General features: G+C 40.2%; 1 protein-coding gene across 4 annotated transcripts in view; it reads left to right on the top strand.

Annotated features, from left to right (window-relative positions):
- LOC123982812 (testican-2-like) overlaps window positions 1-21,057 on the top strand; it is a 46,661-nt gene that overhangs the window by 23,023 nt on the left and 2,581 nt on the right. For 3 of the 4 annotated variants that reach the window (XM_046068674.1, XM_046068677.1, XM_046068678.1), the window contains 9 exons: window positions 1,770-1,778; window positions 3,789-3,831; window positions 11,514-11,628; window positions 14,871-14,979; window positions 15,483-15,597; window positions 16,304-16,423; window positions 16,537-16,764; window positions 19,668-19,730; window positions 20,650-20,787. In XM_046068674.1, coding sequence (XP_045924630.1) covers window positions 1,770-1,778; window positions 3,789-3,831; window positions 11,514-11,628; window positions 14,871-14,979; window positions 15,483-15,597; window positions 16,304-16,423; window positions 16,537-16,764; window positions 19,668-19,730; window positions 20,650-20,787 — 940 coding nt within the window. The remainder of the gene's footprint in view (window positions 1-1,769; window positions 1,779-3,788; window positions 3,832-11,513; window positions 11,629-14,870; window positions 14,980-15,482; window positions 15,598-16,303; window positions 16,424-16,536; window positions 16,765-19,667; window positions 19,731-20,649; window positions 20,788-21,057) is intronic. The other variant, XM_046068676.1, reaches the window with a different exon arrangement.

Below are 21,057 nucleotides of genomic sequence, written 5' to 3'. Positions count from 1 at the left end.
ATTTTGGTCTCATCTGACCACATGACTTTCTCCCATGACTCCTCTGGATCATCCAAATGGTCATTGGCAAACTGAAGACGGGCCTTGACATGTGCTGGTTTAAGCAGGGGAACCTTTCAAACCATGACGTCTTAGCGTATTACCAACAGTAATCTTGGAAACGGTGGTCCCAGCTCTTTTCAGGTCATTGACCAGCTCCTCCCGTGTAGTTCTGGGCTGATTTCTCACCTTTCTTAGGATCATTGAGACCCCACGAGGTGAGATCTTGCATGGAGCCCCAGTCCGAGGGAGATTGACAGTCATGTTTAGCTTCTTCCATTTTCTAATGATTGCTCCAACAGTGGACCTTTTTTCACCAAGCTGCTTGGCAATTTCCCCGTAGCCCTTTCCAGCCTTGTGGAGGTGTACAATTTTGTCTCTAGTGTCTTTGGACAGCTCTTTGGTCTTGGCCATGTTAGTAGTTGGATTCTTACTGATTGTATGGGGTGGACAGGTGTCTTTATGCAGCTAACGACCTCAAACAGGTGCATCTAATTTAGGATAATAAATGGAGTGGAGGTGGACATTTTGAAGGCAGACTAACAGGTCTTTGAGAGTCAGAATTCTAGCCGATAGACAGGTGTTCAAATACTTATTTGCAGCTGTATCATACAAATAAATAGTTAAAAAATCATACATTGTGATTTCTGGATTTTTTTTTAGATTATGTCTCTCACAGTGGACATGCACCTACGATGACAATTTCAGACCCCTCCATGATTTCTAAGTGGGAGAACTTGCAAAATAGCAGGGTGTTCAAATGCTTATTTTCCTCACTGTATGTAGCACCTGGACATTTTCACTGCTACAGAGAAAATATTTGCCTCAAAGAAATGGTGGTGAAATCTACAGTCCTGTTGTGGCTTGTTGATGAATTCTTGCTTCAGCCTTTTAAAGTCTTCTGCTGGCTTTTTGGCTTGTCCTTGTGGGGCCTGTAAATGGTTCATAGTGATATATTAAGTAGACAGGTATGACTGCGTGTGTGTATAAGAATTAGGTTTATTTACTGGGTGAGTTGCTGAAATAAACCATGCAGTGCTATATTTCTTTCAAACACACCGGAGCATTGAATGATGAAACACACAGGGAGAGGCTGTGGTGGGTATTGATGTGAAATGCCCTTGGACCGAAGCCAAGACGGTGAAATGGAATGAAAGGAAAGCAGTCACTCCCCTGTTAACTCAAGGTTGTACTTTACAGGAGCTTTATCTCTCTGCGTTGTCAATGATATGCTTAGTAAATGTGCTCTATGCGTTTGCTCCAACTATAAAAAACATCTAAATCACATCTGCCTGTTGACTTTGAAGATTCCTAGCAATTTGACTGTATTTTTCCAAGGCCGATACGGTATGTCATGGCTTATCCACAACTTCTGAGCTGGCAGGAGGCTGGCGTTTGGCACTTGCTTGTAAACACAGCCAGTGAATGAGCCCTTAGTGATCGGGACCCCTGCCAGCTCATGGAAGTGGCAACGGATCATCCTCAGTTAATAGGCGCTCATAATCCTCTGTGAATGTCTTATGTTGTCCCCAGAGAGAAGCGAGACTAAGGCATGTATTTGCAATCAGCGTGCATTAAGGGCTGACAGTTTAACTGCTGCCATAACTGTAATAAACCAACCCACTGTTTGCATGCTGTATGGAAGCAAAATGAAAACTGCAAAGTGTTTTTTTTATCTCTAACAATGGCTCTCTTTCTTTCTCCCTAACTGCTGCTTGTCATTGCTACAGGAAGTCGAGGTTAGTGTGTCTTTTGTATATCTGCACAATGCGATGTCTGCCTTTCTTGTGACGTTTCTTTTAGGCTGTAGGTGTCACCTGCTGCATGCAAAAGCACAACAAATATGGTACAAACTACAGCATTTCTAGAAATGTGTCTTTGACAACGACCCAGAGGTGAAAAATAAAGGACATTAGAAGCAATAACATGAAAAAAAATGTAATTCTATTGTACAGTCAAATGCAAACTACGACTTCCTGCAGAAAACAAGAAGTATCACTAATAATAAATGAATATGTGGTATGGTTCATAAATGGAATTGTGTTTAAACTCAGCGATCAATTCACTCCAGTAAATACAAGTATAAACACAAAAACTATCCCTTTAACTCCTCACCCTGTACAGAGTATTTAAGATGCCTTCGGCTGTACTTGTTCAGCTTGACTTGAGAGCTCAGTCTTCATGTCCCCTGAGCAGAATAAGACTGAGCTAAACTGAACAGACCTGATCCTCAGGGTCCTGTCTGGGCCTGGTGCCGAGTAGTAACCGCTTTATAGTTGATCCTCTCCATCCTGACACAGAGAGAAATGGGTCAGAATGGATACAGCAGGGGGACGCTGAATTTTTATTATCGTTCCAGCGTGCCGTCTCAAGGGAAACAATGTGAAACCCAGAGTTAGTTTGCAAATATTCCCTCTGCAACTGTGCAGGAGCTAAGATAGTTCAAGTCTTTTTATGAGATACTCTAAAGTTCACAGAGTCTTGCTTTGTGCCATTAGAGGCTACATCTATAAGAACCACAATAATAATTTTAAAATTTTAATAATTATGGGATTTATATAGCACTTGTCAAAATAAGAGCTTCGAAGTAGCAGCACCTCTAAAGCGCACTAATTAACACCATAAATCTCTTTTGTTTAATCTGAACCAAAACAAAAGCGTAAGGGCATTTACACAGAGTCTGGGGGCCCTCAGAGGTCACCTCCATAACAAATCATTGAGTGGAGAACATACAAGGGGGCCTGGCCTGATGATCTGAGGCTGCTCACTGGCTCATATGAAGACAACAGGTCTGAAATGTAGCTGTGCATCAGGTATGGTGTGCACTTACAGGTTAAGGTCTATTTTTAAATAAACAAGTTGTAAACAAGCGTAATATAATCTTATCTTCAAGGTTTGTTAAAAGAATAACTGCACAATCTAGACTTTTTAGAAATGATGTAAATTCCCTGGAGAAATGAATACTTGAATGAACATGAAAAAAACAGGAAAGGTGTCATTTTTTATTTAATTAGGAAGTAGACAAAACAAGACTACTACATTTTAGTGTGCTGTTACAAACTTAAATCTAAAACAAAATTAGAGAACACTTTACTGATCCCCAGGAGGGACAATAAGGTGTTACAGCAGCACAGAAAGTAGATCTAGAGGTTAAGTTGACCTAGGAAAGGATTTGACTGGACATGTGTGTTATTATCCTAACAGAAACTATCCATCCGCCACTTTTTGGAAGATATAATTCAATGTCATCAGCAAAAGAGCGATGTTTTACAGCACTAGCAATGAATGACATGCCTGAGTGGGAAATATAATCTCTTTTTGACATTGGCTGTATAACCACTTGGTTACATTTTTGTTTCTAGTTTTTATTTATTTATTTTACCTTAAAGACAGAAATAGAGATAAATCAATCAATCAAATATACAGTATATGTGGTGAATAATAACGGTCCCATAAATTAACTCAATTCAATGAAACCTTATACTGAAAACATTCCTGAAGGTTATAATAATTAGGTTTTTGCTCACTTGCTATATCTTGAAACACATCTATTCAACATTAGAGCTGAATATATTTGAATTGCTAAAATCAAAGTGACTTTCTGTTTAATTTTGCATGTCTGTTATCTTCCTTCATTACTTATGCTCTTCTGAATTTGCATGAAGCGTGAGTGTAAGAGCATACTTTCTCCATTGTGTAGCCTAACATGAATTATTAAATCCATTAATGCAAATATCTTTTCTTCCCAGGATGACATCAGAAACGTGGAGGAGAACACAGGTTCTGATGAAAGTAAGTAAAAGATTCTGTTTGATTAGTAAAGATTTTTCAGTGGACATATGAGGATGGCTGTGTGGTTTACATTTGAAGTTTAGGGTGTTTCTCACTATACTACTAAGACTTTCAATATTTAAATGGCTTTACTTAAATGGCCAGTACTACTATAAAGAAAAAAAGAACTGCTGGCTACCAGATTCTACCAGTATGATCAATGCTAAGTGCTGTCCGCCTTTATACATCTGCTCTAGACAATGAAATAGTGTGGCACACATTATCAAAGTGCTGCATTTAATTACAGCAGTTGTCTAAGGGTTATCAAGTGTGTGGTGAGCGCTAGTCTGGGGTGTCAGAGCTTGTGGAGGGTGAGAATGCAGTTGTGATTCAGGAAAGGAGAGCCTTCAGTCTCATCCATTACTTTGAAAAGCTTGCTATAATTGCCTTTGTTGCTGAGAGCTCAACTCAAAACTCCCACCAGGCTCCATGGGGTCTGTTTCTTGTTCAATAAAAAAATCTCACTTTTAGAAAATCATCTGTGGAGGAGGAACAGAGATATGAAAATGGTGAACATTTCTATGTTATTTCAGTCAGATGGTCTTTTTGTATTCAGCAGAAATAATACAATGTTTAGAGTGCATACACCTGTTTCATAATCTTATACATTTTTATCATTTTTAATGGTCAGGTTGCCTGAATCATGAATCATAGAATTTTATGTATTTGGCTCAATACTATGAGCCAAATACATAAAATTCTAAATAAAGTTTAAAGTATTTTCATAGTAAATCTAGTTTGGTTGAGGTTCAGCTGACCCTGTGCATGTTTCCACAGAGCAGTCACTCTAAACTTAACATGCAGCTGTGAGCTAAGCGCTTATTTAACTGAACTAGTCAAATGCTTGCCCTTTTGTGGTGGCAGTAATGAAGTGAATTATGAATCATTTCACAGGTCGGGTTATAAAGGTACATGTTGTAGCCAGTTGAGCAGGTTTTCAGTAAGTGTGTGTTTCTGCAGCGGGGTGAGTGTGGGAGGTCGTGTGTAGAGCCACAACTCCCCTGCCTCGCTTAAAAGACAATGAAGACTTGCATCAAAGAAGACAGATGTGAAGAAGCAGAAGCAGCAGCTCCAGACATTGTCCCAGTCATCTGTTCTTACAAGAGGGGGAATAAATAATGTAGTCTCAAGAAAACGCCTCTCTTGCTATAGTGTGGGCGATGTTCATTTGAATACTATTGATTTCATCCCCGTCCCAGCTCCCAATGGGACTAATTCTGTAGACCTAATTGATCAGGGTCCTCTTCATTGCAAATTCAACAAGACAGCAGAAACCCCGACAAGGTGTACCTGCAAGCCCTGGATAGAACAAAAGACCTAAAAGGAGACTTCAAACACATCCAGTGCTTTTTTTAAATGAACTGATTGAGACATCAGCACAGCTCTGCAGAGTCTTCTCTGTGTTTGAGGGCCATTCCAAAACAATAAGGTACCTGTTGCTCTGACTTAACAGAGGGGCTGCTATATTTGACCTTTGACAACCTTAATTTTAGCAGATAAATGAAACTTCTTTTATGCACAGAGAAGTGACTGTGATTATGCTTCCATTTGTACAACAACTTCAGGATATTCTCCAGACATGATGTGTTATGAAAAGAATTAGAGGTGAACTTGTGTGTTACATCCTTTCTAATTATAAGTAAATCATTTCATTCTTCCATTGGATTCGAATAAAAGCTGTTTTAACACAGCGACCAGCAATTAAATCGAAGGATACAAAAGTCTTCTAAGATGACAGTAATTGCAAATCCAGTTACTAATTTACTTAAAGCTGTCAAATGGGCCAATCTCTTTGATGCTTTTAAAATAATATCAGTGCTTAATCTTTTCTCTTCTATTTCTTACCAGCTCCTTTGCAGATTTTAATTTTTTCTTTTTTTGTCCAGAACCACTAAAGTACTTTATTAAATGCACGCCCTGACGATTCAAATGTAAAACAAATGGTGGATGAAGGCCTTTGATGGAGGATCCTGTCTAACTGCATGCTTCATGCTCAGTAGAGAATTTAGATGTGAGCACCGACAACAGGGAGAAAGCTAATATTGGATGAGAAGGCAGCCGTGTTGTGTTTTTGATCGCAGAGTAATAATAATAATAATCTCACAGAGATTGGACACAGGCTTAGTGGAGTCCCACCGCCTTTGTTGACATGATTACAGGACGATTTAAAACCCATGATGGTTCTTACACGTCCCGGCCCTGCGATGAATTCTCAATGCAACGCAATATTAACAACAAACAGGAGAGCAGGCGAGGTGGAAAGCACACATGATCTTTAATGCAAATTAAATCTTATGTTTGGATTTCATTTTCAGTATGTAGGAGTTGTACACTGTGTGAGGGACGTGTTTGGTTTTAAGCTGTTGCTTGGAGGCAGACTTGAAGGTGCTCATAAATACCAAACATAGGAGCAATGAGAGAGCCGCCATCACCGTCTGAAACAATACTGAAAAACTGCAATCTGTGTTTCTATGGGAACATACAGTAACGCAATGTTGTGTTAGTTCGCATGAAAATATCAGATTCAGTGAATGGTTAGGCCATGCATCAATTAACATGATCATTTTTGATAACCAATTAACTTGATAAATAATTTACAGAGTAGTTTTGTTTAGACGCACATCCAACAACACTAACATATGGCTGTCTCCTCCTGAACTGTTAGGCATAAAAGCAAATTTATTTGATTCCCTGGATTCCCTAGTTTAAGATGAATTCATAAAACGCAACAGACTTTAAAGCTGCTATAATAGACATTTTTATATTGACAAAGGGTCAAATTACTTTTTGTAATGGGAAAAGGATCACTCTCTGCAGTTCCTCACTGCTCTACAGAGTGTTTTAGCGCTTTTCAGCTCAATGTTTGGGTTACTGTTTTGGTTCACTCTCACCGTTCTCATCAGTGCCATTTTTTCAGCCCAGCAGGGAGCTGTTTTCAGCAATAAAGCTCTAATAAAGCCGCTGTACACTACCTGCCCAGACCCAAATGACAGACAGATGAAGTAAACGACTAGCTGGTGAAGTGGAGTATTTAGCAGCTAAAGAGCCAGATGTATATCTCTGTAGTTGGTGGAGACCAAAACTGGGCAAAAAGGAGAGTGAATTTTGGACAGAAACACAACTCCACATGAATGCTAATTGTTAATGCTAGTGTTATTCCGTAACTACTAGATGTGTTTGCTAAGTTTCCCATATCAACTTAAAAGCTGACAATTTGTTCATTTTTTTCTACTGCCCCAAAGTTTTTGTCAAAAAACATTTTTCACCACCCTTATCAGAATTTCCATCCATTCTTCACTAAATATTGACATATGTGGAAAAAGTTGTTTGTCTTTTTCTATTCCAGTTTTTTCCCTGTAAATTCCAAATTCATGTAGGCGTAAACCACAAAACACTTTAATGAATTGTGCAAAAAAAACTACAAATGTAGATGACATGTGAACATACAGTATCAACAATCAGAAAAATCATGCTCAACATTAGTATATGAGTATATGAGTATATGTTTCCAGATTCAGATCCACGTTCAGTATTATTAAACTAACACATAAAGAGAACTGTAGAGCTTTGGTACCAGTATGTGCTCCCTGAGTGCTTTCTAGTTTTATTTGATTCCTCCAGTCTGGAGCTGTAGATGTGGTATGGCCAAAAAATTATAAAATGGCACAGAAGAAAATGGGGAATAATTTAAAGTATATTACCCCACAAAAAAAAACTATTTAGTGTGGTTCCCTGCTTCCATGAAAGTTTATGTTCCACTGGAACCTTTGTTAACAAAATTAACTGTTAAACGTCATTCTCTGACTAACAAAATATACCGTCTATGTATGGATAAACCAGAAGAAAGAAACCTGAGTGATGAGTTTCACTAAAAAGAAAATGCAGTGCATTGAGGCATACTGGAAATATGAGATGTCTTTACTTTGTGTTTTATAAAGAAATCGTCAGAATGATGTGTATGGTGACAGTTTGGGGTGATTTTTGGGAGGTTTTATGTCTTCAATCAAAAGAGAAATAACAGACAAATGTACCATCAGTGGTGCCATCTGGATATTGTTAAGCCGCTGGGTTTAAATCATGACAGAGTAGAATACCTGTTAGAACAGATGAGGAGAATAAAAGTCAAGTGGTCACAAAATATTTTATATGGAGTGACTTTCCGGTTTTATTCAGCACTGCCAGAATCCAGCCATCTGTCTTTCGGCTTCTCTGCTGAGCCTAAATGCTATGTCTTGTATTTTTATGAGTTTCTTCACCACTGAGAAGTGGAACTTTGTTAACTACATTTGTAATTCAATTACGATAATATATTTTTATACTAATACAGCTGAAGTCCTGCTCTACTTTTTAGTTAGCTTCTGTTTTATGAACCGCTGTTGCTCGAGGTATTACAGAGGTACAAACACAGCACAGGATCTCTTTAATCTGTTCATATTGAAAGTACTAAGTACTTGTACTGTATTTGCAAGGTACATGGTACAAGGTAGTTTTATTAGTCATTATACAGCACAAGGCTGCATAACTAAACGAATTTTGTAGTTCCTTCACGCTACACACACAACTTATTAAGTGTAGGCCTATATTAAAATATGTTCACATATAAATTAAAAGAAAACAGTATATACAGTTATTTACATAGGCTACACGTATACACCCCAAACATTCCACAGTGCATTTTTGAATTTGCATCTGGGGTGAATGTAAACAGCAGCAAACACATGATAACATCAAAGTTTCATCTTCACAATAAACAGTCTGACATTTGGGAAACAGAGTCCATCTTGACTGCATTTGAGCACCAAGCATCATCTAAGTAAAACACAAAGTCCACCTCCTTTGATCTTGCTGGAGTCTTGCGCTCACAGCTCGGAACATGGACCACCTGCCGAGTGCTTGATCCGGGAGGTTGATGGGGCAGGTCTCTGTAACGATGTGGGCACAACAGTCTCTGAATTCCGTTATCTGGTCACTACGAGTCCCATTTTGTCCAAACCGTATCTCTAGGAGTAGAATTAAATCCAAGCTGGGCCAGCATGGCTCCTCTCCTGGCTCTCTTTTCTCTCCTCTGAGCGATCACCGCACCCGCCGTGGTGCCTGGTCTGGTTGTTTGGGCCGGGTGGATCATGGTCTGCTGCTCTTTAATCCAAAAACCCTTCATCTTCATCTTCCAATGACTGCACTTATGTCAGAGGTAACACGTGTTTTGGCAAGAAAGCTGAAAAAATGTTTGCTATTAAATGTTGGGCACAAATAGCCTCAGTATCATGTTTCAGCCTTTTAGACAAACTAATACGTAAGAAAACCTTAATGCAACTAAAAAGAACTCCCAGGTCTTAACAGTCCTCTAAATTTGTTCTTTTAATAAATGAAAATGTTTAGAAATGTTTAATCTGCATCTGTATCCAGATATACATCAAAATATACGCACTCTATTGAAGATTTTACTCATGTAAGTGCAGAACTTCAACAGAAGATTGTGGAAATGTTAAATCATCTTGCAATGTTAAAGAGATTTACTATACCCAGTCTAATAATCTTACTTGCCTTGAAAACTAGTGGAGACGGCATGCTTTTCCACACCAGTGATGTAGTGTTGGTCAGAGGTTCAACTGCAGCTAAGTTTTTACTCCCTGCAAAATATTGTGTGGAATTATCCTTTAAGAAATGCCAGAATCTGCTCCAAAGACAAATAATTTTTTCCTTGGATCATGGCCTAAGGTTTAAGCAAACTGTATCAACTACTAACTCAAACTTTACTGTCAGGTTTTGAGATACCCAGCCCCATTTGTGACCTCAGCAGTCTGGACAAGTAGTGTTCACTACACTACCTGTTATCCAGCTGCTTGTTGTATAGTCATAGGTAGTTTCTTGGTCCCACAGATATCTCCTGTCTCCACTATAAAGTGTTTGCGTAGGGTGGTTTAGTAAAACCACTGTCTGCGCAGTCTGTGACAGTTTGTAGAAATGGCAAGGAGTTTCAGAACTCAGATAACAAGGGAGTCAATTAGACTTTTGGTCAGACTACTCTGCGGGTTTGAGCTATTTATTTAAAATGAATAAGTCCTGTCGCAAAGAGAGTAACACTGGGTGAGAGACGTTTTGGCATATAAATTGCACATGAAGAGTTGAAACTGTAAAAAAAGACTAAGACGAAGTATATTCGCAGTAATTTAAAGGGCTGAAGCAAACTCAAGGAGTGGGTTTTAGCACTTTGAGCAACGATTTTCCATTGTTGTGCATGTGGTAATACATTATTGTGTCATGTTCTTAACTATTAGTCAACAATTAGTTAAATTTCTGTAGGTGTTGGAAACGCTAGAAGAACGCACAATTTTTTCCACCAAAATCAATCCACTAATAAGATTTTCCCACTCACGTATATGTTGAACACTGTGTAAGGGAATCACAACATATAAAGTGTTGAGGATGGAGGCTTGGTTTCCCAGAAGTTTGTTTGTATGGAACTATGACAAACACATACCCAACATAATTAAAATGCATTGTGGTCAAAAGGCTAGTGGATCACAAGCTAGCTTGGAAGTGGTGCAGAACTTGGGCTCTTTATAAACTCCAGTCATCAGCTTAGTATCAAACCTTGCACACAGCCTCCTACCAACTCTTGTCATCCACTGATTCTATAAAAGTGTACTGTTCCCTCATACCTTCCTGCTGTAGCATCAGAGTATCACCTAGTCTCTGGATTTGTGGGCATCTGGCTGGCAGCCACCTCGTCTGTTGACCGTGTTGACTACAAAGCAGCTGCTCAAAGCTGACTCAGGACTTCACAACTTAAATTTCTCCCACCGACTGCCACTTGCCACTCAATCTTAAATTTATCCAAGCCTTTAAGTTTTCTGCAGCCTCTTCGGCAAGGTGGTAAATGGACTGGGACGGTGTGACCACAGGCTGAGGAAGGTGGAGGACACGGTGCTATTTCCATCTCAGGCTATCAGTAGAAAAAAGAGGTTAGCATTGAACAGTTCAACTCTCCATAGATGGAGAGACATGTGGGGGGAGCAAGCAAGGAAGGGAGGGAAGAAAGAAAGGAAACGTAGGAGACAAAGATGGAGTGTGTGTGTTTGTGCGAGACAGAGAAAAGGCAAGACGGAGAGAGACAGTGATAAGTTGACATGGGGGAAGTGAGATGTGACAAGCTGAGAGAAAGAGATGCTCAATCAGTGCTGTCAGGTTTTCTTGCAATCATAGACAGCCGTTGGAGACTGCAGGCAGTACTATTGACGATGGGCTGCCTCACTAATGACAGCTAGGCGTCCATGTTTTCAGCGGTGCTGACTATAAAATCAATGGACTCATTTGTGCACACAGCTAGAACATTTTTCATTATATTTCATGATTTTTATTGCATACGCCTGAGTAACAGATAGTTTTGTGAGGATGCAAGATCATTTTAAATGGTGTAAATATGCAGAACTTGATTATGCAGCATATAAAATAGCTGTTTTCCTCTGCGGTTTTTTGGTGGTACTTGCTATCAATCTATTCCCTGTCAAAAAACGAATAAAAAACAGCCGGAAGCTCTGTATTTTTCCTCCTGAAGGTGACAGAAATAGAGAATTAAAGCAAAACACCTCTGCTGTGATTGACACCTCTGGATTCTCAGTGTTGTTGTTTTGTGTTCATAGCCGTGGACACCACCAAGGACCCGTGCCAGAATGTGAAGTGCAGCCGCCATAAGGTGTGCGTCGCTCAGGGCTACCAGAGGGCCATGTGTGTCAATCGCAAAAAACTAGAGCACAGGTAGGTGGAACTCTGGTCCATTTTGTGTTTGCAGGACATGTTGGCACTGTTAAGATTTCTGCGTGGACAGGACAGACATTTCTATGGCGTTGGCATTAACAGCCGTTAACCGTGTGTTAGTTAAAAGCCTTTCAGTGTCTGGTTGGAAAGCTATTGATTAAACTTAGTAACCGGGCCAGAGAGTGTCATGAGTCAGGAGTGATGTCATTTCAGCTAAAACACTCATGCTGAACAATGACTAATTAACTGTGTAGATGGAAGGTGGTAAAACTGATCACAGACAGTTAGGGAGGCAAATAATGGTCATAAAATGTGAATTTTATGAGCAAATAAAAGACTAATTTTGAGGCTTAATGAATACTGAATACTTAATGTTGAAATTTAAATGCCACTGAATTTATGACACCGAAATAGCTCTGAATTTGACAGAGCCAATTTTTTGACTTAAGTTAAATTTATAGATCTAAATTGAGATCACTGAATTTGAGCAATTTGAACATGCTTCAGCTAGATGTTTTTTAATGTACAATATGTCTGTGTTATAAATGCAGTGTTATTTTAAGTAGTATTTATTATTTAATAGTGATTAAACTTCAAAATTTAGTATTTAGTTGCTTATTAGATTCAAATATTTATGCCCATTATTTGCTTCCATAGAACGTCTTTAAAAAACATGGCTACATTTAAAATCATAACAGACAAACAAAAAAAGAGATGCCAGCTTAATGGGTAACACTTAAAGTCAAAGGTGCATACCTTATGAATAGTTAATGCTTAACTAATACATAACTCATCATTATCTAATCAAATGCATGATGTGTCATGAACTCCCGGTCTCAGTTTTAATTAATAATGAAGCCACTACTACTTAATTTGATTAGTTAAAATTACATGGATCATCAGTTTGTGAGCTCATACATTTATGTAGTTAAGCCAGACTAAAATTAACATGTCATCAACTCAGAAGTTAACCAATAAAGTTGGACAAAGTAGTTTTCCAGGTAACTTAGCTATGATAACACTAGTTATGGCTGATTGATTTGCACTTGCAAGTCGGCATCATATTCATCAAAAACGTTTATCCCGATCTTATCCTAGGGTGTCAAATACAAAAGCTTTGATAAAGCCTGACAAACTGTCCGCTTGGCTTTCAAGTAACTCCAATATAACCCATCCGCTGTCATGTAATGTACTTATTTAAACCCAAAACATGATGTTTTCCTAAACCTAACCAAGTAGTTTTGGTGCCTATACCTAACCAAAACCACGATCTTTTACTAAACCTAACTGAGTAGTTTTTCATGTCTAAACCTAACCAAACTGCATAAATACCACATATTAAAAAGACATCTCATATGGACGCTGAAGGTTACCTTGCTTGTCTTAGAGTGGACTTACTTTTTACTGTAAGTGCAGTATTGGGGCATTTGCGGGAATACATCGATTTATCACTTGGGACAGAGAATGTGGGACAGGGGCATAAAGTGGTGGGGGGAATCTCCCCTTGGACCCCCTACTTCCTATGAAACCATGACAACTATTCAATAGGACAAAGTATTTAAAAAATACTTTTACATTTTGACCATTTAATACAGTTTAATACTGGGGTTTATAGTATTTCAAATGTGCCTCCCTTCACAAAGACCCTCTGAAATAAATCTCACTGAAAAGTATTTATCTTTTCCCTCAACCATTCATTAAACTCTGTGTGAAAAACAAATGAGCAGAGTTGCAGTCTGAGAAGAATTAATGGAGTGAATTATTACTACCTGCAAAGTCTATCTGCTGCGATAGGCAAAGTGCCTCATTTACAGAGTCACTCCAGAGAGAGGAGAGACTGTGTTGAATAATGGGTAATAAGTACAAACGCAAGCACACTAAACCATCCTAGCATCATTTAATAGCAGCCTCAGAAGCTGTATTGCAAAGCCTAATGCTGAACATGAAGTCAATCACCATGTGAGAGGAAAGCAAGCATGGGGGATTTTATGAAGCAGTGTATCCAAATACTAACGGATAATGCAGATAATTTTTGTTTTATTTATACAGGATCTTAGATATATGCCTCTGAGGTTTCTGTTGCCACCCCACCTCAGTGAAAGTAAATGGTTCTCACAGCATTTAAAAACCCAACAGCAGTGTGTCTTCCTCTGTTTCCCCATTACATTTACATTACATTTTGTATGCTCCGGATGGTACAGCATTTAGTACCACCTTGATTCTGGGACACAGGTGAACTTTCTGAAGGCTCTGTAATAAGTAAATGCACTGCTGTGCCTTTTTGACTAGGGTGGAGGAGTTTAGGGGCAGGGGGAGATCATCACAGATGTGGATGCTAAGGAACTTAAAGTGTAACACACGCTCAACTACAGCTCTGTTGATGTAGATGGCGGTGTGTGCGTGGCTCCCAGCCCTCCTGAAGTCCACGATGATCCCCTTGCTCTTCTGGGTGTTTAGCCCCGTGTTGTTATTGACACACCACGTAGCCAGGTGCTGTACCTGGGACTCCAGAACAGGGCTCAGCATGCAGCTTTGTGGCACGCCGGTGTTCAGGGTGATAGTGGAGGTGGAGAGGTTGTCTAACTTAACAGACTAGGGTCTGTTAGTCAGAAAGTCCAGTTGCAGAGGGTAAGTGGTTAGCTGATACCAAGCTAGCTGAGCTTGGAGATCCGCTTGGGGGGATTACAGTGATAAATGCTGAACTGAAGTTTATAAACAGCACGTTTACAGCACTTACATGTTTCAACTCTAAGGGCAGAGCGGAGTGCCGTAGACATTTTGTCCTCTAGACCTGTTGCAGCGATAGGCAAACTTGTGTGGATCCAATGTAGCAGGTAGACAGAATATGAAGTTTGAAATAATTAGTCTCTCCAAGCATTTGACAGTGATGGGGGTGAGTGCGAAAGGGCGGTCTTGAAACTAGTGGGGACAGCTACATGGACCAGGGATCGATTGAAGATGTCCATAAAGACCTCGGCCTGCTCTGCACAGGCTCTAAGCACGTGGAAAGGTATTCCATCAGGGCCAGCTGCCCCCTGTGCATTCACCTTGCTCAGAGTAGAGCAAACCTCTGAGGTGGAAAGTGTGAGAGGCAGTTCACAAGGTATTTTGGTAGCATCGCACAGACAAAAAACGCTGTCTGCTTGGTAAGATAGGATACTATTAGAGGTAGAGGAACGTTTTTTTTTTTTCATTTGAGTGGACAGTCATTTTAACTTTTACTTTTTTCCTTTCATGTTCAGAGTCAAACAGCCAGGGCAACAGGAAGCTCATGAAAGCAGCTGCAAGCCTTGTCCTGTTACTGCCTCCTCACCTGTATGTGGTTCTGATGGACACAACTACGCCTCTGAGGTAAAAGAAAATATTCTGCACCTGCATCTCTCTTTGAAAGCACTCAACTTTTTACTTAAATTATTCTTCTTTCGCTTTATTACTGGATTCTGCCACCATAAAGACCCTGAAAAGAAATGGAAAGTGCCTGTGTCATCGTTTTGAATAATGAGAGGAGTCCAGTCAAGTGCTGTTTCCTGCTGCGCTGACATATACGTGGGCGCAGCAGGGCAGCACAGTTAATCACTGAACGCAGGAAGACAAGTGCACCGGCTCAGCGTGGCCATATGATTAATGACTGACGTTGTTTTGAGTGGCATCACTGTATACCGGCCGCTGCCAGGACTCTTTATTGATTTATGTATAGTTTTTAATTTTGACCTTGCATGAGAAGACAGTGGAAAATGACAGCTCATTCTTGCTGCCTTTCTCTAAGTGCAGTGTCTCATCTGAATGAGCAATCTCTCTTTCCTGCGGTCACCCCCATAAATATTTTAACTGCATCTCTCTCTCCCTCCTTACAGTGTAAGCTGGAGCAGCAGGCCTGCCTCACAGGCAAAGAGCTAAACATCATGTGCACTGGCTTTTGCCCCTGTGCCACAGCCCCCATTACCATCACGAATACTGACACAAAACGTGGCAAGTGCCTTTTCTTCACCTTCTTATTTTCCTGCATCTTAATTTTGGGATTCACGCCTCCCCTTCATGTGTCAAGATTTCAAAAAAAGAAAGTTATGATGCACTGGTGGCCACACACAGCTTGCTGTCAGTAGGCTAGCACTCCAGTTTTTTCATAGAACCAATCATCCCAATGCTCAACGTTTGGGATCAATACCAATTTCAAAGATTACTATTATCCAAATATCCCCATTGTGGTTAAACTGCTCTTTCAATCATGTTGTAATTAATTATTTAGAGTGTACACTAACTGTCATTGCAGCCAAACAGTATTGATTGGCTCTCGGGCATGTGAAAATGCCAGTTGATCAAAAGAATGAAATGGTACTCCTGTTTTTCCAACTGTAGCCTGGAACAAGTGCTTAGCCTGAAAAGTGGATTTCTATTGGATAACAGCAATTTGCTGCAGTAGAGGTAATTGCAAAATAATGTTTTCTTTGATTAGCAGATCATACAGTTATAAATGACAGCATGAAAATCCAACAGCTCACTTCAGCAGCTTTACAGTGTGGGAAACCTGTGCCTTTCATTCTGTTCCCTGTACATCAGCAAGAGGAATATGAAGCAGTACTGAGTCCCTGCCTGGCTTTTATGAAGGTGAGTCAGATTGCTGTTAAGTGTCTACTAGAGTTGTGAATCCTTGGATTCCCTTTTTATCCTTCCTTAGAGAGCTGCACTGGCCAGGATGTGGCAGACCTGGGCGACCGCCTAAGAGACTGGTTCCAACTCCTTCATGGTAATGCCAAGCAGAATAACTCTGGCAAGCTCGGAGCTGGCAGTGCTTCAGGTTAGAAACTCGCAAAGTGGCTTTATTCTCTGATGCTTCCAAACTTACAACTCAATTATCTATGCAAAGGAATGTAGTATAAACACAAAAAACTAATGTACTGTGCATATTAGGTTTGACAGCGCTGGACAGGAGCCTTGTAGCCAGCTGTAAGGACTCCATCGGCTGGATGTTCTCAAAGCTGGACACTAACAGTGACCTGTATCTGGACCAAGCTGAGCTGGCGGCTATTAACCTGGACAAGTACGAGGTCTGCATCCGACCCTTCTTTAACTCCTGCGACAGCTACAAGGATGGGAAGGTCTCTACGGCGGAGTGGTGCCTCTGCTTCTGGAGAGAAAGTGAGTGAAGAGACCTCCACTGAAGAAGCATAGAAAGTCTATTTTGAGTCAAATCTTGAAATGGGTGAAATAATAGCAACGGTTACATCATCACAGGGAAACAGAGGGTATGCAATGGTGTCACTTTATTCTACCCTCCTCGCCACCACTGGCAAAACAAGCCTCTGCTATGGCTGCTATGAAAAGGGATAAACAAATGAGAAATATCTTTAATAACTCATCACCAAACTGTCACCAGACATTTGTTCTATATTGTATTTATGCATTTGTACCTCAACCTCAGGGAAGTAACGGTACCCTTAGAGGAATAGTTTGTAGTGAAATATGCTTATTAATACCACACTTACATTAAGTATGTAGCTAGAATCAGGATGTGAATTGTTTAGCTTAGCATAAAGAATGGAAGCAGGGGGGAAAGAGCTAGTTCTTCAACTGGCTGTGTCCAAAGTTCAAGAATACACCTACAAGCAACTCTCAAGCAAAATAATTACAGCATTTAACTCCTAAAAACACAGTTTAATTTTTACATTTCTGTTTTATACAAATCAAACAAAGGATATACATCATGTTAATTATTGACCTTTCTTGGTTCGGACAGAGAAAGGTTTGCTGTTTCCCCATGCTTCTTGTCTTTATCCTAACCTAATTGCCTCCAGGCTGTAGCTCCATATTTATCCCACTGATATGAGAGTGGTATCAATCTTTTCATCGAACTACCCGCAGGGAAGCAAATAGGCGCATTTCCCAAAATGTCAAACTATTCCCTGAAGTCTGAAACCCTACAGGCAGTTATTTTGAAGCAGGATTTGTCAGCCCAATCAACATCTTCAAAACACATCCTGGTTGTCTGTTGCTTCTCTTATCTTTAACCTTTGGCAGTTTGTGCAAACTTATGCTTAAATTCGCCATCCATTCATCTATTTTTCCACTGCCTCTCCAGCTCCGACAATATTCGCAGACATGATCAGCAGTTCTGCTCCCCCACTGAGAACAATCTGGGCAACACCTCTTTTATCTGAGTCATCTGACAGATTGCCAGAATCACTATCTGGCAAATTGGAAGATTTCACTCAGCTCTGCCCACAACTGAGTTTTGTCTCTCCACCATACTGTAGAAAATGCAGTCCTTACCTGAATTAGGGTTCCACTGGGCTAACGAAGCCTGAAAAGGCTTTCTTCAGCTTGACGGTTTTCTTCACCACTGCTTTTCACCATTGGTTTCTTTGGTTGGCACCAGTGACCCTGAGGAGCCACCTCCACCATGAAGGCTTTTTACAACACTCTATGTCCTTTCCAGAGATGTAAGAGAATTTAGTAGTGCAATGCCTCAGGAAGATATCCCTGGTTCACCCTCCCTGCATGCTTGGGTTTACTTGATTTGTCTGGTGGTGACCTTTACCACCTGGTAGTCATCAAACGATTGCTAAGCTCTTCAACACACACAACTACAGATCTGGTGTTCTGATACCAGGTATATTTATGAACTATACTTGAATAGGGGGAAACCTATTCAAGTATAGTTCATAAATATACCTGGTTTGATCAGTCCATAATTAGCAAAAAAGTCCAATAAAGCATCGTTGAGTTTAGATAAGGTAGACTGTTCTCTTAAATCAACCCCCACCTAGTTTTTCTGTCATTGCCATTCCACAGAAAACAATTTTTTTCCCTTTGTGAAACACGCAGTCACATAGATGCAGCTCACTCTTTGGAACAGAAGCTCCAAATCTGTTTGTGCATTTCATCGTTCATCAGCTTTTACCAATTTACAAATGTTTCATTTGATATCAGGTGCATACCCACTATACTAGTCATACTAGGTCATGCAAAATCCCCACATCTTAGATCTCTAGGTGTTTTAAATGTCTTTGAATACTGAAAGGTGGTTTAAGATCTGGTTCGATTCAATGTTGTTCTTTGACGCAGAACTTCAATTGAGATCACAGCTCTGTTCTTCGATGAATAAAATTAAACGCTCGTTTCATTTGTTGGCAGCGTAGAAGTTGAAAGCAGATTAACAGAGTTACATGGTGACACTGTGTCACTGTGCTGTGTTAAGAGAAATGTCAGGCAAAATGCTCATAGAAAGCATCTAAAAACCCCTGGTGAGCTTGAATATTCATTTTTTAAATGAGTGTGCCTGACATTTTATGTGTTGTCATGTTGTTAAATAAAAGATGATCACGTGTCTTTACGGATGTTATCTCACTGATAACCTACACTTTTACAGTGCTTATTTCAGCTGTGCACATTTGCAACACCTGCACCAGATGACCTCTACTAAACAAATACAGAATATACAGGAGGCAATGACCTTGTTTGCACGCTAATTATTCCATTGATCAGGCAATTAGCCCGCAATGCAATAGATTACAGCGACTTTCTAATCAATTTTTAATTATTGCTGGTGATATTAAGTAATTAATAATGTTTTTTTGATAATGATTTGAATATGTTTTATTTTAACAAGCATTTCTTTTACTCGTGTACTTACTAGTACTCCCGTGACTTAAGTATCAAAAGAACTGATTATATTCTGTGTGCAGACACAATACACAATAGAAATGCTGTGAGAAAGAAAGAAAAAAATATTTCTGTGAAAATCTACCAGTACTGGGGAAGGTTCGTCGCCTTGGGGGTCAATACAAAGTGTCTTTGTTTCTATTTCTATCTGTTCTAGAGGTGCGGCTCATTTTCTTGTCATTCTCAGACTACATCCATATGTTCTTTCACCTAAGCTTCTCAACAATTGATCAGGCTCTGAGGGAATGAAATATAAGACTTCTTAAACAAATCAATACGGCAGAAAGTATAATTATGAAGAGCATTGATTGAGATCAGGTTTGGAAGGGAGCAGATTTAGGTATTGTCTGTCATCACTTTTTCTTGTTTGATTCTCGCAGAGCCGCCATGCCTCGTTGAGCTGGAGAGGATCCAGGTGCAGGAGGCGGCCAAGAAGAAGCCTGGTAATTACATTTACCATAACAGTATTGTGAATTTCAAGATATATTTGACAGAAGATGTTTAAATCCTTCACTTGCCCAGAAACCCCTTTCGTACAGGAAATCACTACTCACTCACTTCAGATTTTTTCAAAGCCACACCACGCCACATAGTTAGCCATAAACTGCACAGTCAAGCTGGCGTGTGCCCCCCTCGCTCTGGGATTCTGGGTGTTCTTATGTAACAAGGCGCCTGGAGCAACAGGCAAGAAGCTAGAGGAGGCTCATTTAAGAGATCACAAGCACACGGCTAGGATTAGGCCCTAATCAGGCTGGGGGGGATTAGGGGGCAGCGCTGGCTTTGGGAAAGAGCAAGGGTAATGCGCCCGTTTGACTCCCTGAGAGACCCCATGCTACAGTATCTACGCAGCATGCTCAACATGCTGCACAACTGCTTTTCAGTCTTCAGCTCTAAACCCAGATATCCCCATTCCCTGAAGCCCACTTGTCTCATTGCTTGTGATTCCTCTAGTTTTCACAGTAGTTGGGGGAAGACTTCACTTTGGTTTGACAAGAGCCTCCTGAGGGAGGCTGAAACAGTGGCGCTCTGTCACTGAGGCTGTCATTGCATTTTTACATGCCACTCTCACAGCATAAGGAAGTACTCCGCCAAGGTACTGTATTAAAACACATCCACCAGCATATGCATGCTTGTGTAAAACAAACAAGGAAGCTTTCTCTGTCTCCATGGTATTCTCTGCCTCTCCATGCTGACTGATGGTCTTATCACAGGTTCACTAAGGCGTGCTGGTATTCTCGTTTATGCTGCACTCATCTCAGGCAACAGCATGAGGCAGCTATTCGTGCTAAGGGTATAAATATTTAACAGAAATGTATGTGTGTGCGTGCTCATGTGTGCGCGTGCACGCGCATGTCCTTTTAGGAATGTACATTCCCAGCTGTGACGAGGATGGCTACTACAGGAAAGTGCAGTGTGACCAGAGCCGAGGGGAGTGCTGGTGTGTCGACCAGCATGGTGGAGAGCTGATGGGCACCAGAATCCATGGCAACCCTGATTGCGGTAAGGGGGGCAAACAGATGTTTCTCACACTCTACACACCAAGAAAATCTTCATTCATGAAGTAACTGAACCCTAGTAATATTTCTATAGGCAAGTTAACAAGTTATTAAATATTCTTCCTACATTTGCAGTTTTTTTTTTTAAACTTAGAATTACTTAAATAGAAATAAGAGCTGCAGACATTCACAACACCATTTTGGATCTCAGTATTAGAAATAGGGCTGAAAGTAATGGTTATTTTTATTAACAATTACTCTTTGAATTATTCTT

The sequence above is a fragment of the Micropterus dolomieu genome, linkage group LG14, assembly GCF_021292245.1.
Source record: "Micropterus dolomieu isolate WLL.071019.BEF.003 ecotype Adirondacks linkage group LG14, ASM2129224v1, whole genome shotgun sequence".
In the NCBI taxonomy this organism is placed as follows: domain Eukaryota; kingdom Metazoa; phylum Chordata; class Actinopteri; order Centrarchiformes; family Centrarchidae; genus Micropterus; species Micropterus dolomieu.
Note: the sequence above shows the minus strand (reverse complement) of the source record. Positions and strands in the feature narration are given on the sequence as shown.